A 15,958-nucleotide genomic window follows, 5' to 3' on the forward strand; every position below is an offset into this window, starting at 1 on the left:
CTTATATTTAAAAGCATATTTTGTTTGCCTCTCTCTGTGTGTGTGTGTGTGTGTGTGTGTGTGTATGTATGTGTTATACATGTTAGTTTACATGGTGTTTGTGTCTGTGAACATGCATGCAGACCTAAAAGAAGGGATTGAATATGAGCCTTTATATTAGTACTAGATAAATTGTGCTTTCATGCTTTGATTCTGACATGACTTGTGAAAAACAAAACTCATGTACTCATTTTAACATAACTATATCCCCCAAAGTGTAAAAGCAATATTAAAATCTAACAAAAATCATTTTCAGTCTCTTGCACATTTTTCTGATGGCATTTATCATTTCCTTATTCCTGAAAGTGTAAACTGTAGGATTTAGCAATGGCGTCAGGACATTGACAAATAAAAGTGTGTCTTTCTCAAAGGAAAATGCGGATGTATCCCGTGCATATATTAATATGCATGGAACAAGGAACAAAACCACAACAGTAACATGGGCTCCACAGGTGGAAAGAGCTTTCCGTCGTCCCTCAGAACTGTGGGCTCTCAGAGAGAACAAGATGACACCATAGGAGACAAGCAACAAGGAGAAGATAATGATGCAGATAGCACCACTGTTTGCAAACACCAAAAGAACAAATATATGAGTGTCCGTGCAGGCCAGCTTCAGCAATGGAAACAAGTCACATGTGTAATGATCAATGACATTGGGGCCACAGAAGGGCAGCTGCAATGTGAATATAATTTGTATGATCGAGTGCAAGAAGCCCCCTGCCCATGATATTGCTACCAAAATAATACAGAGCCTCCGAGTAAGGATGGAAGAATAGTGTAAGGGCTTGCAAATAGCCACGTAACGGTCATAGGCCATGACTGCTAGGACAATCATTTCTGTTCCTGAGAAGAAATGGACTGAAAAGAGTTGTGTCATGCAACAGCCAAAGGAGATGGTCTTCTTCTCATGTAAGAAGTCTACAATCATCTTGGGTGTGACAGTGGAAGAGACACATAGATCCAGGAAGGACAAGAAAGCCAAGAAGAAATACATGGGAGAGCCCAGCAGTGCAGGGCTATACATGATGGTCACAACAATTATCATGTTGCCCCCTATTGTTGCAAGATAAACTAATAAAAGTACAAAAAAAAGTATTTTTTCAACTATTGGGTTCTGAGAAAGCCCCAAGATTATGAACTCAGTAACAAAACTCTGGTTTTGCATAATTCTCAAGAAGGAAGTCAAAGTAAGTATATATATATATATATATATATATATATATATATATATATATTTAAGTAAATATATATATTTCCATCAACAAAAGAATATATCCAATACAAATGGATATATTTGCATTGAGGAGTCTATTGTAATTTAAAATCAAATATTAGAAAAATAGAGGGTATAACTCAGTAACATGAATTGATTAAAAGATAAATTTTTGTACATTTTAAAGAAGCTATGTATTAAATTTTAATTATGAACACATCCATTGTATGAGTGGAGTAAAATAGTGTAACTTTGCATCAACTGCTTTTGTAAATCACTTTGGTGTCCTTGAAGTAAATATTAAAGGACATTTTAAAACTGTTACCTCGATACGAATAACTCAAGGCCAGGGTTGAGTATCTTGCAGTAGCTTGTTGGAGTATTGGCCTATACAGCAATAGAAGAAAATGCAAACTGTATGTTTAGTTGCACACAAAAATCCTGACTACATTTTAAATTTGTTTAAAAGTAAGAAATATATTGTAACCTCAAATAAATTATTTTGCACAAAAGGAAATTCTGTAGAAAGTCTCTAGTACTATATAAGACATGAGCATACCTTTATGAAAATAATCTTGTTGTCATCCAATCTAAGAAAGAACTACTTAAAAAAGCACACGTCTCCTTCTGTGTTTCACACTCCTGGTCAACAGGTCATTTCATTTTTCCTATTTAGTCTGATGTTCTAATGTAAGTATAAGAGAAAAGAAACAAAGAATTATTAACCTGGGATTTTAAAAGTTATAATAACCATGAGATCTCCTGGAATCAACTTGATGAACAGTGAGATTATTAATCTTTCTTACAGTACCACTAACAGTTGTTCTTTATAGTCTCCTCTGAATTAACACAAAATCATCTCCTATCGTTGTTCCTATATGAATGAGAGATCTTGCCAAAGGCAATAGTAAATGAAGAAGCTTCAGAAACCAAAAACCCATATATGAATATTGGTGATATTACATAACTGAAAAGGGGAAATTATTCAATTAATTTTACAAACATGAGACATTTATCCTATGCTAACAAGTTAAAGTAGTGTTTAAAGGCCACATCTTTGGAAATCTGCATTTTAAAAATCTGTGAGTTAAAAATAATACAGTTGTGTCAAAAAAAGTTGTGGGAATCTTAATGGCAATAATTCAACTAGAACAGAGACAATTTTATTTGCAAAACCTTCACAACTCATTTAAAATGGAGAAGTCGAGTCAGTGCCCACTTAGATATTCAGTCCTATGTTCTAGCATGTTGTTTAGAGGAATATACATGCACAATGCATAAAGAGAAACATATACATCAAGCCAGTCACAAATCCTGTATCTACAATGGTGTACTGACCTAGCATCCTAATGTTTATTATAATTAAAATATTTGAAATGATAATGTAGTATAGTTATGGTTTATGATTATATTTTAGAGCAGTCAGAATATATACAAATAAAACACAAGATGCAATCTTTGTCTAAGTTGATTCATGTAACTTGAAAGGAATAACAGTGAGATATAAGCTTTAGATTACTTGAAAACCATCTGAGCATTAATTTTCATTATACCAGAAATTCCTTGTCGAACTGTTACATGGTGTGACAATCAATAGTCAAAATTTGCTGTGATGCTTATGAACCACAATGAGAAATATGGTAAGAAATAAGTAGGTACTCCTATTTCAGCAGTAGCCAGCAGCACTCCTAATGCAACAGGGAAACTATGTCCATTAGTAGCCAACTACCCAAGGCTAGTATAGCTATGGGTCTTAGAAAAAAATCTATTACTAGATCATCTTAATTCCTAGTGGAATCTAAAAACATACCCTTAAAAGCATGGATAAGTTTAGATCTGACCCCTTGTCAAATAAGTTTGTCTTTGTAGCAAATGTAGATAATTATAGAAAAAACTAACCTAAATATGTAGCTAGAGTAATCACAGAGAAGTCAGTCCCAACATATATAGCTAGCATAGAGTTTCAACAACAAAGTTTCAGGAAACATTGTTGTAGAAGTACATAAAACTTGTAAGAACTACAGTGCAAGGCATTCTACAGTGAAACTGGGTTTCCTAGAAATGACAATTTTTATTTATCTTATAAGTATTTTTATCCTATAAGTACATGTGAAAATTGCCTGAACAAGACCTCAATAATGACCTAAATATGGCTGCCTGAACAAGAACTGAATAATGAGTAGGACATCAACAGAGATGCTAATGTGGGAAAAGAATTCTCATGGGCCCCACCTCTAGACAAAGAGCCACAAGCAAACTATAACTCTTGAGGGACTGAGAATCACTCTTTCTCAAGGATGAGTTCTCAATTGGGTGTCCAATAACAAGGGGTCAGCCCTTATATCGTTTACATACATGCAACAATATACAGACTGAGCAGATTGTGTTTTCAATTTTTCCATTTACATACTGTGTAAAAATAATAATATTTTAAACAGCCAACAATTTGAGAGGTTGTAAAAAAGAAGATCAAAAGAGGATAGAGCGAGGGTGCATGGGAGGGGTTATAAGGAGACAAGGAAAGGAAGAAGTAATTTTACTACATCTCAGTTGGAAAGTAAATAGAGTTTAACAAAATAAATAGTCAAATATTTATCCAAATATAAATTATTTTTGTTTAGATAATGCAAATTTTCTCACTTTTTCTATATTAACTTGACAAATGAATACACAGTAAAGTAGTATGGCAGACTTAAGTGAATCATGTGAGGTACCTTTTGAACCTGTTTTATGTTATTTCTGTTCAGCTAACATTAGGCTAAATAAAACGATAAATAAAAATTAAAAAATAATTTACTTTATACTGGGGGAAGATCTGGAATACGGTCATGATACATTTTACACACTCTTGAAATTCTCAAATGAATAGAAAATACATTATAAATGTGAGTAACAAAGCAGCTTGATGTATAAAACCCACTTGCCATTTAATGACCCAGAGGAAAAATTTTCCCTGTGAAAGTATATAGTCTTTATGCTAGTGGTAATGGAAAAGTCATAGTTATCCTAGGACAGGCACAAACTCACCATGTTCTTAAATTCTTGATCTTGTTGACTGCACTTCCAACTTCTGGTATTATAAGCATATGTGATCACAAACAACAAAATGCATATATTTTATTAACATATTCTACAAATTGTATATCAAAAAGAATATAAATTTTGATGTCAAGGTTCTTTAAAAATTGCTCTATGCCAAAAATGACATACTGAATCAGTCAAAAGAAAAATTTTTAAATAATACTTTAAAATTAATCACAATGCCTTTAGCTTTTACATTTATTAAAGCAGTAAATACAGAACATATATTAAATATTATTGCAGAATTTTAATCATGTTTTAAATTTGAAACATGACTCCCCATACTTTTATCTAAATATAAAGTAAGTTGAGAAACTTTTATCATAGAACGTGATACAGTGTGTAAAAGAGTGAAAAAATAAGAAAAATGTAAAACTATCATAAGAGCTCTAGGGGGAGGGGAGAGAGGATAGGGGATTTTCAGAGGGGAAACTAGGAGAGGGGATAACATTTGAAATGTAAATAAAGAAAATATCTAATAAAAAATAGAAAAAGCAAAAAAAAAAATAGGCTATTACAAATTACTATCATATATGTTGTAATTAAAAATTGAAAATTAGGCACAAAGATGATAGACACTAAAATCTAATTTCTTCTCAATTTCTGAAAACAATGTCAAATTAAAAAAAAAAAAAACTGATCTGGTTACCTAAAGTAGAAGTAATAAACTGATTTCACAGGGCATCTTAATGTGTAACATTTTATTACATTATATTTTTTCATTGACAACCATATATTGACCTTGATCTTCTTCTAACTCATTTCTCTTTGATTTCCAATCCATAATATCCTTTAGAAAAAAAAACTCAGTTTCTTTGTATTATTATGTATAAATACCATAGATAATATGTACTATACTGCCCTAAAATATTATAAGATCTTTTCCATACCTGCCATGCATTTGAAATTCCTGCAGGGGTAAAGTACTTTGCCCAGAGGTTACATAACTGAAGTTGTGTTCACTGAGGTATGTCCTAAGCAGAAACCTAGGCAAATGCTTCCCTGACCCACCATACCCATTTTCCACTATTTCCTTCCCATTCATTTAAGCAGCTCAACTAATTGTTGTATGGATATACTCTCAGACCGCAGAATGTCTTCACTAACTGTGAGGCACATGTAATGTTCAAAATGGCCAGAGTGGTAAAAAGAGGGTTACAAATATGAATAGATGCTTTTAAATATATTTAATACAAATGGCTAGTGTTCTTACAAATGGTGATAATCTATTAAAGTTTTACATGAAATCATCCTATATGTTAAATTTCATGTCTGTCCTATTTTTAACTAAAGTTATTATCTATCAACACACGCTTCCTTTCCTGTGTTTGTAGCTAACTAGATTCATTTTCTCAACTTTTTGAAAAACATGTTCACTTCAGATAACTAATCTTTTCTATGCCCACCACGTTAATCTTGATTTCCCTAAATATCTCAACTTTACCTGCCCTACTATGCCTGGAATGTAAGGGAAGAGACCTTTTTTTTCTTTTCATGTCCCTCCTGATGGATTTCTGAAACCTCTTTGATATCCTAGTGATTTTACTTATTTTAAGACAGGGACCAAGCCAGAATCTTAACACCAAGAAAACCAGAAATTTAAGAGTTCAAAGGAAAAATGTTGATGCTTTGACAAATCTAAGGGGACATAATTAAATCAGAAGTCTTCATGTGTATACTTGTATTTCTTTTGTATTATATGTACTAATTCTGTAACTAGAATATTTTATAATAGATATCCATACATATTGAAGGTGTGACGATGCTTCTGTTTTTCATGTTCTTATGTAAGCATTCTTTGTACAACCTCAAATCATACTATCTTTCAATACAAGCTTCAGAATTATGAGTTACATGAGTATATGTTCAGATAATCCAGCTATTGTCAGAGAGATACTAGCTAGAAATATAAGTTTGTGCTAGATTTCTTAATTTTTAAATTTTAATTTGAAGATGAATATGTTTATTTTCATTAAACATTAAAAAAATGAAAGCTTGAAAAACCCATTGGAATGAGTGACTAGGTGGAAGAAGACTGCAGTATTATAAGAGTTATTTGAGAACTGTGGACACTCAAAAAATTGTTTATTGTGAAATGCTAGTCCATGATCTCTTTATGTAATATTATATTCAATAAAACACTGATTTGGGTTATCTTTGTATAAATATTATAAGTAAACTGAGCATCCATGTCTTTGAAGTTCTCACAAAACCAAATATTTGTGAAGTGAAAGGGCCATCATCATGTTAAACACAGTAGATTGCTTACAATACCCACATGCTAAATCACTTTGTCACATATTAAAAAAGCATTTATAAAAATGCATACATAGGTAATATCCTTACTTTGCTTCACCAAGTGTCACTTCTGTGAAAAATCTGGTGATAAATATCCTTTGCATTCAGTCTTAACAAAGATTCTCTGTTGTTTGCAAGTCTTTCTTCTACATCTGAATGGCAGCAGGATCAAAGCTCAGGTATAGGATGCTACCACTGTTTCTTTAGTGCTGTGTTCATCATGTTTGTTGACCAAAACATAAAAGAAGAATCCAAATATTTCCTAACTCACTGCATCAGGTATTTAAAAAGGTTTCTCAGATACATCATGAATCTGTAAGAATAATTCTTAGTTCCCCAAGGTTTGTAAATTCTCTGGTCCCAGTAGAATCCCTGACATACTTTTGAGCAGCTTTCCATGTTATAAGCAAAGCAAAGTTTCCATGCCCATCTAAAGTTGTGCTGTGTGGTTTTACACTTTGGAGAAGGCTGTATATGAAAATAATGCCATATAATTCATTTTCAGGAAGAGTAGACCGTTCTGTTCTTTAATGGATATAATACAATGTTTTCGTGCAGAACTCAAGGGAAAAGTCTTTGTCAAAAAAAAAATCTATCAATGCATCTGTAAGGAAACTAACCATAGTATTGTTGAACAGTGTTAAAAATTTCTCAGTAAGAAAAACATTTATGTATAAATGTACATGAGGTATATAATAATAAAAATATTTGTTTTAGCTTAAGAACATGTTTATACTTTACATTCACTTATTTTCCACAATCCCATATACTTGTACCATGTCTTATGATCACACTGCCCATCAGTGTCTCTTCCTTTTCCACTATCATATCCTCTTTTCACGTACCCCTTTCTATATTCATGTTTCTTTTGCTAACCACTGAATTTATTCAGGGTGCCTTGTGTGTGAATGCATGGGCCTTATTTCTGGCCCACTTACTTATGGTTTAGTAGGTGAAGAAAATACTACACACTTTGCATATAACTTGAATTATCAATATTTCTCAAGGAGGAATAGGGCTTCATGAGACCATGTTAAATCAGTGATGGTAAATTGCAAAGCCTAAACTTAAGCTTATCGTATGTTTTTGTCTATTGTTTGTTATTGGCTACAATGTTCATTCCATCTATTTCAGAAAACATATTGTAGCATACCCTCCCATTGTCTAGAAATAAATAGATTACAGAGTATAGCATGCTTGCATGAAAATATTGCACTTCAATGCCAGTGGTACTGAGGTACAGGTACATGGGTGGAGATGGTGGGAAAGAGCACAGGAGGTGTTAGAAGAAGGAAAGTGAGGGGTGAAATTGGAATGATTTTATTTTAACTAAAAGTTTTAAATTATACACCTACAACAAAGAAGAAGAGGAGAAGGAAGGGGATCATCAAATAATGGGAGAGATAAAAGCAAACCTCTCATATTCAAGTGAAGCATTAAGTGCCAGAAATGGGCTGTATCTAATGAAGTGGCTGGACAAAGGTGCCCAGTGAAAATCCCCTAAACAGGTTATTGCCAAGACTATTGGTTACTCTGTACAAAATAATGAAAAAGCCGCATTCCTGAAGACCACGCTTACACATCTCATTGAACATGGAAAAAATGATCTATTCCTATCAAGAGTCTTTACTTCTGCTGACTACTGTTCATGGTATTGGAAGGGAGTCTGTACACTAGCAGAGAAGAAAGTTAAGTGCTAAACTTTCTACAAATCCTTAGACTACAATTGTGACATGTCTGCAATAATCACTAGTTCAATGTCTACCTGCTTAGATTTAAGACCTTTTCTCCATGAGATGGAACCTATACCTGACATTACTTGGTTGGCTAAGATCCTGAAATTCTATAAGCCAGGAATGGGAGGAAAACTGAATACTATAAAAGAACTTAGAAATAAAATTCTGATATATCCATACATAAGTGTTTCACTTAGCTATCATCAGAAAAGCATCTCCTTCAGGTGATAGCAACTAATGCAGAGACCCACAACCAGGCAATACATAGATGGGGAAAGACATTTGAACATTCAGTCCCAAATGGGATATCTTCATCAATCTATTCTTTCAGACCTAAAGAGCTAGGCAGAGGATGCAGAAAAACTATAATAGCCAGTGGCAATGGAAGGCAACAGGGAAAGATGGCCTTAAGAGCACTACATGACTGACACAGCCATTTTAAAAAACGAGTCTGTTTCTCCATATATGGGGCCTGCAGAGGTTCAAGAAAGATGAATTCTCAGTACAGGGAAGTGGAATAGTCATGAGTGTCCATCTCTAATCAAGAAGCTATCAACAAATAACAATTGCTAACAAAGAAACACTTAGTTTATTCCAGTGGAGTCTCAAGGGATATACAATCACAGGTCACATACCCAGCTGTAATGGCCAAAACAAAAATGAACTGGATGGTATTTTTGGAGACTTTTTAGTCTGTCAAAGTTTTGTTTTATCATTTTTAACTTACTTGTCTTTTGCATATATGTTATGATTTCTGATTTTGTGTTTTTGTGGTTGTTTCTATGTGTGTGCATGCATATACACTTCCAGAGATTTACTTTGTTTTAATTTTTGGTGTTTTGTTTTATTGTATTATTTTACTCTTTGTTTTCTCAGGAGAGAGAGAGGGGGAGAAGGGAGAGGGAGAAGGAGAAGGAGGAGACAGAGGGGGGAATTTAATTGATGGTGTCCTGGGAGTAAATAAAGAATGTAAACAAGCAGAATATATTGTGTGGAAAAAGAAAAGAAAACTTTTCAGCAACAACAAAAAACATGTCAAATGATACAGGGATAGCTACATGTCAGGTTCTATTTTAACGTCTTTCTGAATTTCTATGTTATGGAGTCTCACGATGTTTCTTTGATTTCTCTTAGGATGACTTCAATAATTTTCTTCTCCCAATTTCAAGCACACATTTATTTTGCCAACCAGTTTTAATTAAACTCTGAAAATCAAAGTATTCCAACAGTTAAACCTTTTCAAATAATTAATTAATTAAATGAGAGAATAAAATTAAACTGCCTTTATTTTTTATATATCAACAGTCAGTAGTCTTCTCAGAGTGAATGTGTGAATGCAGAAACATTAATTCTCATGACCATTATTGATGCCTTCTGTATTGAAAGATGTCATTATTTTGTAAGGAGTTAAGAGTATTTTTGCCCAATAAATTATTGAATGTTTTTATTCTTTTCACTGAGTTGTCAAGTGTTTTATTTATTGTTTGTTGTTGTTCATTCATTTATTTGTTGGAGTGATTGATTGATTGATTGATTGATTGTGTTGTTATGGGAGGTAAGGTAGGATGTGTGTCTGTTGGTATGTGTGCCTGCTATAACACATGTGAGTACATATGACAGATACGTATTTCTGCCTGTTAGCACTCATGCAGAACCAAACAAAGTCACACCTCTATATCTATTTATTACGTTCTACCTTATTTTCTTAGAATAAATCTCCACTGAACCTTGAAATCATTGTTCTTATGCTGAATCCACAATGAAGTAAAACTCTCAAATTCACAGATCCTATGTGTACTAGCGTTGGATTAAGAATGAGTTTCTGTGCTCAGTTGCAACATTAAAAGTAATGGAAAGTAAATCTCAAATCATTCTGTTTGGGTAACAGGTGTCCCTTTCCCACTGAAGTAAAATATTTTAAAATTTATCAGAAACCACTATTAATCTCTTCCACATTTTTCTGATAGCATTCTTCATTTCCTTATTCCTGAAAGTGTAAACCATAGGATTTAGCAATGGGGTGAGGACATTGATAAATATAAGCATGTTTTTCTCAAAGGAGAATGCAGATGTAGGTCTTGCATATATTAATAGGCATGGGACAAAGCACAAAAGCACAACAATTATATGGGACCCACAGGTGGAGAGAGCTTTACGTCGCCCTTCAGAACTGTGGGCTCTCAGGGAGAACAAGATGACGCCATAAGAGACAAGCAATAAGGAGAAGATTATAATGCATATAGCCCCACTGTTGGCAAATATCAAAAGGACATAAATGTGTGTGTCAGTGCAGGCAAGCTTCAGTAATGGGAACAAGTCACACATGTAATGATCAATGACATTGGGGCCACAGAATGGCAGTTGCAAAGTGAAGATGATTTGTATGATAGAATGCAAGAAGCCTCCTGCCCAGGACACCACAACTAAAATTCCACAGAGCCTCCGAGTCATGATGGAAGAGTAGTGAAGGGGTTTGCAAATGGCCACATAGCGGTCATAAGCCATGGATGCCAGGACAATCACTTCTGCCCCAGTGAAGAAGTGGACTGTAAACAGTTGTGTCATACAACATTCAAAGGAGATGGTCTTCCTCTCATAGAAGAAGTCGACAATCATCTTGGGGGTGACAGTGGAAGAAGTGCATGCATCCAGTAAGGACAGGAATATCAAGAAGAAGTACATGGGGGAGCTCAGCAGTGCAGGGCTGTAGATGATGGTCACCACAATTATCATGTTGCCCCCAATAGTTGCAAGGTAGATCAACAAAAATATAACAAACAGTATTTTCTCAACTTTTGAGTTCTGTGAAAGTCCCAGGAGTATGAACTCAGTGACAAAGCTCTGGTTTTGCATGATTCATAAGAAGACTGTCAAAGTAAATTTTGTTAACATAAAATCTTCAAGTATGAGAAAAATTGCTACTTATAAGTTCACAATAACAGACAGCATCAATAAGGTTACATATACCTAATAAAATTCCTTTGATTGAGTCTATTGTAATTGAAAATAAAATGTAAAATGATTTTTGAAGATAATAGTTTTGTAATTTGAATAACTAATATTAAAAGGATGATTAAATACTTGAAAACAGACAAATTCAAATATTTTACAAACATATTTAGTTGTTCGAGTGAAAATAAATACTCATCTTCTACTAGTCAGCTTCTTAAAATCCTTTGTGTCTCTTCAAGAGAAATGTTAAAACAATATTGAAACTATAACCTAGATAGGAACAAAAGACCAGAATTTATAAATCATATCTGTTTCTTCATGGGATGAGCCATGGCTGAGTAGCCTGAGTGACTTGTCAGAGCACTCCTTATGCACAAATAGAAGAGTCGAAATGTACTTTTTGGTGCACATAAAAAAACCTTGGCTATTTTTAGAATTTAGTTTATACCAGAAAGCACACTTATAATTTATTCTTTCCTTCTATTTTATTTTAAAATTTGACTGGAACAATATAAGAAGTACTCTGTTACCATCACATACACACACAATACTAAAAAAGATGACCCCCCAAAAATCCAAAGCAATAAGGAAATAAACAAAGAAAATATTATAGCTCAGTTCTTAAGCTCTTGATAAACACTGTAAGACAGGGGTTATTGTCACTTTCTTTTTATACAGTGTTTTAATCCAAGTTGCAAGACCAAATGAACAAGGAATTGATAACCAGAGATGTTAAGAAATACATGTTTCAAGACTTTTCAGATCTCCAAAGAATCAATTTTTGAACAGTGAATTATTTTTTCGTATTTATAGCTTCATTAATGGATATTCTTTCTATTCTCACTAGCAACAAGAAAATATCTTCTTATGATCTCTCTATGTCATTGTGACATCTTAACAGAGACAACAGTGCATGTAATAAAAGTTCAAGTGATGAAGCAAACACTCACATACAAAAGCCAGCAACACATATCTGCATAAGAGAAATCATTCATTGAATTTGAATTAGATTCTTGAAAATTAATAATCTGCTACATAATAATGGTTTGTTTACTTGTTAAACAAATATTATTTAATAAGATGATATAACATATAGTTGGAAATTTGTATAAGGTTACTATAAAACATGCTCATAAACAATTTATATGCTTACCTTCAAGGATTGTGAAGGCCAAGTTGAAAATGTAAAAATGTTATTCATTATCACATGACCACAAAATTCTACACTTAATCACTTGAAAAACTATCTGCCTCTTTAATCTACCTCGTTAATAGACGCTAATGCAATATTCCATCTTAAATATTCATTTCCCCTCCTTGCCATGGCTACAAGGAATATCTGTTTCCTTATTCGAAATATGAGATTAAAAATAATTCAATTGTTTTTTGAAGAAAAAAACATGACAATTTTACTGAATGTAATTATAAAAAAACAGAAACTATTTTACTTACCAATGTATCTATCATGAGGTGCTGATATATTTAATTTAAACCAAAGGTCCTTCTCATGAAGTTCTCATTGCAGTTATACACTAGAATCTGTAATCTGAAACTGAGTCTATCCACAGGCTGCAATAGAAACTGGCACAAACTAGCCCTATAGGGTCTTTGACTCAGAAAAATACATGTATTCAAGAAGGACTGAGGAAACCACTATAGAATTTATTGGTTCTAATCTGGTTGTAAAGCAAGATGGGCAATGAATTGATGTAACTAAAGACCACAGCACGGTGCAACGCATAAAAATGTCAGATTAAAAATCCGCATCCCTTATAATGATAACATTTCAATAAAAAGGAAAACCTACACTAGACTCCTGATCCCTGCCCCCAGGAGGCCTAAACTCTTACTGTTTTCTGAGACTTACTTAGGTCAGGATATTTTATACAGCAAAAATTCTACAATTCTTGGGTTTCACTTGTGCAAATAAGTTTCTTTGGAAGGAATTTGCAAAGTTTTTTGTGGAAAATACATTCAAAATTGTCTGAATTAGAATGTGAGAAGAAAGGTGTGGAATGTTACAGACAAGTTGCTTACAGATAGTCAGGATAGTGAACTTCACTTCCTTTCTTCTAAATCTTATTTTTATATATATATACCTTCACATTTTTTAATGATTATAGAAATATCTATCTCTAAAACATAAGTTAGAGTCAGCAATACAAGGATATAAGCCCTATTCAATTGGAAACAAATACCCCACCCCACCCCAAAAAATCCAATTTCTGTAGTATACAGGAGAAAAGAAAGTAAAATATTAAGGTATTTTCTCCCAACATACACAAAACAAACTTGAAGACCACGATATAATATTCATTTGTCAGAGCTAGTACCACAGGTCATAATTCTTAATTTTCAATAAGGCATAGGCGGTCCTGACATAAATCCAATTAGCCCCATTAGAAGTCCTGTAGCAGACTACCTGCTGCTGACTTCAAGTCCTTTCTGCCACCCTCTGCAGTAGATCCCAAAGTTCTCCAGTAGCCTCCCTCACCACCCCATCACATTGTATTTGTTACCAGCTGTGACAGTGACTCCCTGGGAACCTGCTGACCACACTGGCTAAAGGAAGCTGGTAAACAAACTCCACTATAATCCTCCCCAAATCTAAACCCACAGGCTCATCCCAAATTCTATTGTGCACCACCAGCATAGCCTCTCCCTGCTTCTCTGCAGCACTTCCACTAAATGATGCAGATAACAGTGGCATACCTTGCATTCCTACCTCCTGTGGACCAGCTTGGCCACCTCCTTTTGCACTATACCCATTCCTAAGTGTCAGCACCCAGTACCTAGAAAAGTTATACCGAGATCTTCAGTCTTCTCACTGGACATGGATTCTGATGCATTTTTACCAGGAAACACACAGGCATTCTCCTGCGAACTAGATCAGAAGCAGATATTAGCACCAAAATTTTCAATGATGCCAAACTTAGATGCCTAATCCCTAATATAATAACACAAATAATAATTGCCAGGACAATATGCCTCCCTTTGATCCCAGCCAAACAATTACACTAGGTACTGGAAACTGCAGTATAGCTGAGGCATAAGATAAAAACCCTAAAATTGCCTCTATGAGTATAATAGAGTTCCTTAAAGAGGGAATAAATAAATAAGTCCTTTGAAGTAATTTATGAAAACACAGACCCTTGAAGGAAATTAATAAGATAATACAATGCCTGAAACTGTAAATTGAGACCATAAAGAAAAATTGGAACCTTTAAACCTGGCATAGCACCAAAAAGATCATCTACATGATCAAGTAAGTTTTATCCCAGAGATTTAGGGATGGTTCAATATACTAAAAACCTGTCAATGTAATCCTCCATGTAAACTAACTAAAAAAAAAAAAAAAAAAAAAAAAACACTTGATTATCTCATTAAATGCTAATAGACTTAGATAAAATCTAACACCCCTTCATGATAAAAGTCCTTACAGAAAAGCAAATCTAGTCAGATTGTCCAGATCAACTGATCTTGCTGTGGCCATCAGATCCATCTAAAGCTTGAATCCAGCACCTAAGGCTCAGAGAAAGGTCTGGAGAGGTACAGAAAAATTATAACAGGCAGAGGACAAGGAACTCTCTGTGAGACTGTCTCCCAGAGATGACACAGATGCTAAGCCTATGTATATCTCATTAACAAGAACAAGGATACCAATAGACATGCTAATGTGAAAAACAAAAGTCCCATAGGCCCCATTTCTAGACTAAGAACTATAGGTAAATAATGACCAGTTGAGGGAGGGAGAATTGTTCTTTCCCAGGAATGAACTGTCAGTTAGGTGTCCAATAACAAGTGATTAACCCTTATATCATTTACACACATGTAACAATAAACAGATTCATTCTACCCGAGCTGCATTTTTTGTATTGTTTCACTCATATACTTTGTTACAATAATAATAAAAGGAGTCTATCAATTTGATGTTTGTTAGGAAGAAGACACAGAATGCCTGGAAAGAAGGGATTTGGGAGGGGTTGGAGGGAGAACAGGAGAATGAGATTTATGCAATTATATTTTGTCTTGAAAAATGAATAAAAAATAAATATGGCAATAAAAACTTTATTTAAGTATAAATAGAATTTATTATTTAGATGAGAAAAACATTTGCATTTTCCCTTCATGATCTTAACAAATGAATGCCCCACCAAGTAGTGTGTTAATATCAAAAAGAATCTATGTGAGATATGATTTGAGTCCTCTGCTTTATGTTATTTATGTTACTCTTAAAAAGTACTAAATAAAATATTATGTTGAAGTTAAAAATATGTTAGCTTACTGCTGATAGGAGGAGTTCTGATATTATCAAAATACCTTATACATATGTATGAAATTCTCAAGTGAATAAACAATTCTCTATAAATATAATTGAAAGCAAAGGAGAACTGTGATCTCCATGTGTCATAAACCAAGTGACCACAGCTCAATATGAATTGATTTTATTCCAGTGAAAGGACTGATGTAGACTTGGATGGTCACAAACTCATCACGTAGCCTAGGATGTCTATGAATTTATAATCTTTCTACATCTGCCTCACAGATCTGGAGTTATAAGCTTGTGTGGCTACATTCAGTCAAATGCATAGATTTTAGCATTACAACCAAAATCTATTTATTTAAATGCATGTTAATA

At 33.8% G+C, this 15,958-nt stretch overlaps 2 protein-coding genes across 2 annotated transcripts; both read right to left on the reverse strand.

Annotated features, from left to right (window-relative positions):
- Positions 1 to 268: 268 nt before the first annotated feature.
- LOC110318790 (olfactory receptor 4C15-like) lies at positions 269 to 1,204 on the reverse strand. Its single transcript, XM_021194054.1, has one exon. The coding sequence runs from the start codon at positions 1,202 to 1,204 to the stop codon at positions 269 to 271; it is 936 nt and encodes a 311-aa protein (XP_021049713.1).
- Positions 1,205 to 10,284: 9,080 nt separating this feature from the next.
- On the reverse strand, positions 10,285 to 11,248 carry LOC110318702 (olfactory receptor 4C15-like). The gene has a single exon (XM_021193924.1). The coding sequence runs from the start codon at positions 11,218 to 11,220 to the stop codon at positions 10,285 to 10,287; it is 936 nt and encodes a 311-aa protein (XP_021049583.1). The 5' UTR covers positions 11,221 to 11,248.
- Between the last annotated feature and the right edge of the window lie 4,710 nt (positions 11,249 to 15,958).

Source organism: Mus pahari, chromosome 3 (genome assembly GCF_900095145.1).
Source record: "Mus pahari chromosome 3, PAHARI_EIJ_v1.1, whole genome shotgun sequence".
NCBI classification, from domain to species: Eukaryota; Metazoa; Chordata; class Mammalia; order Rodentia; family Muridae; genus Mus; species Mus pahari.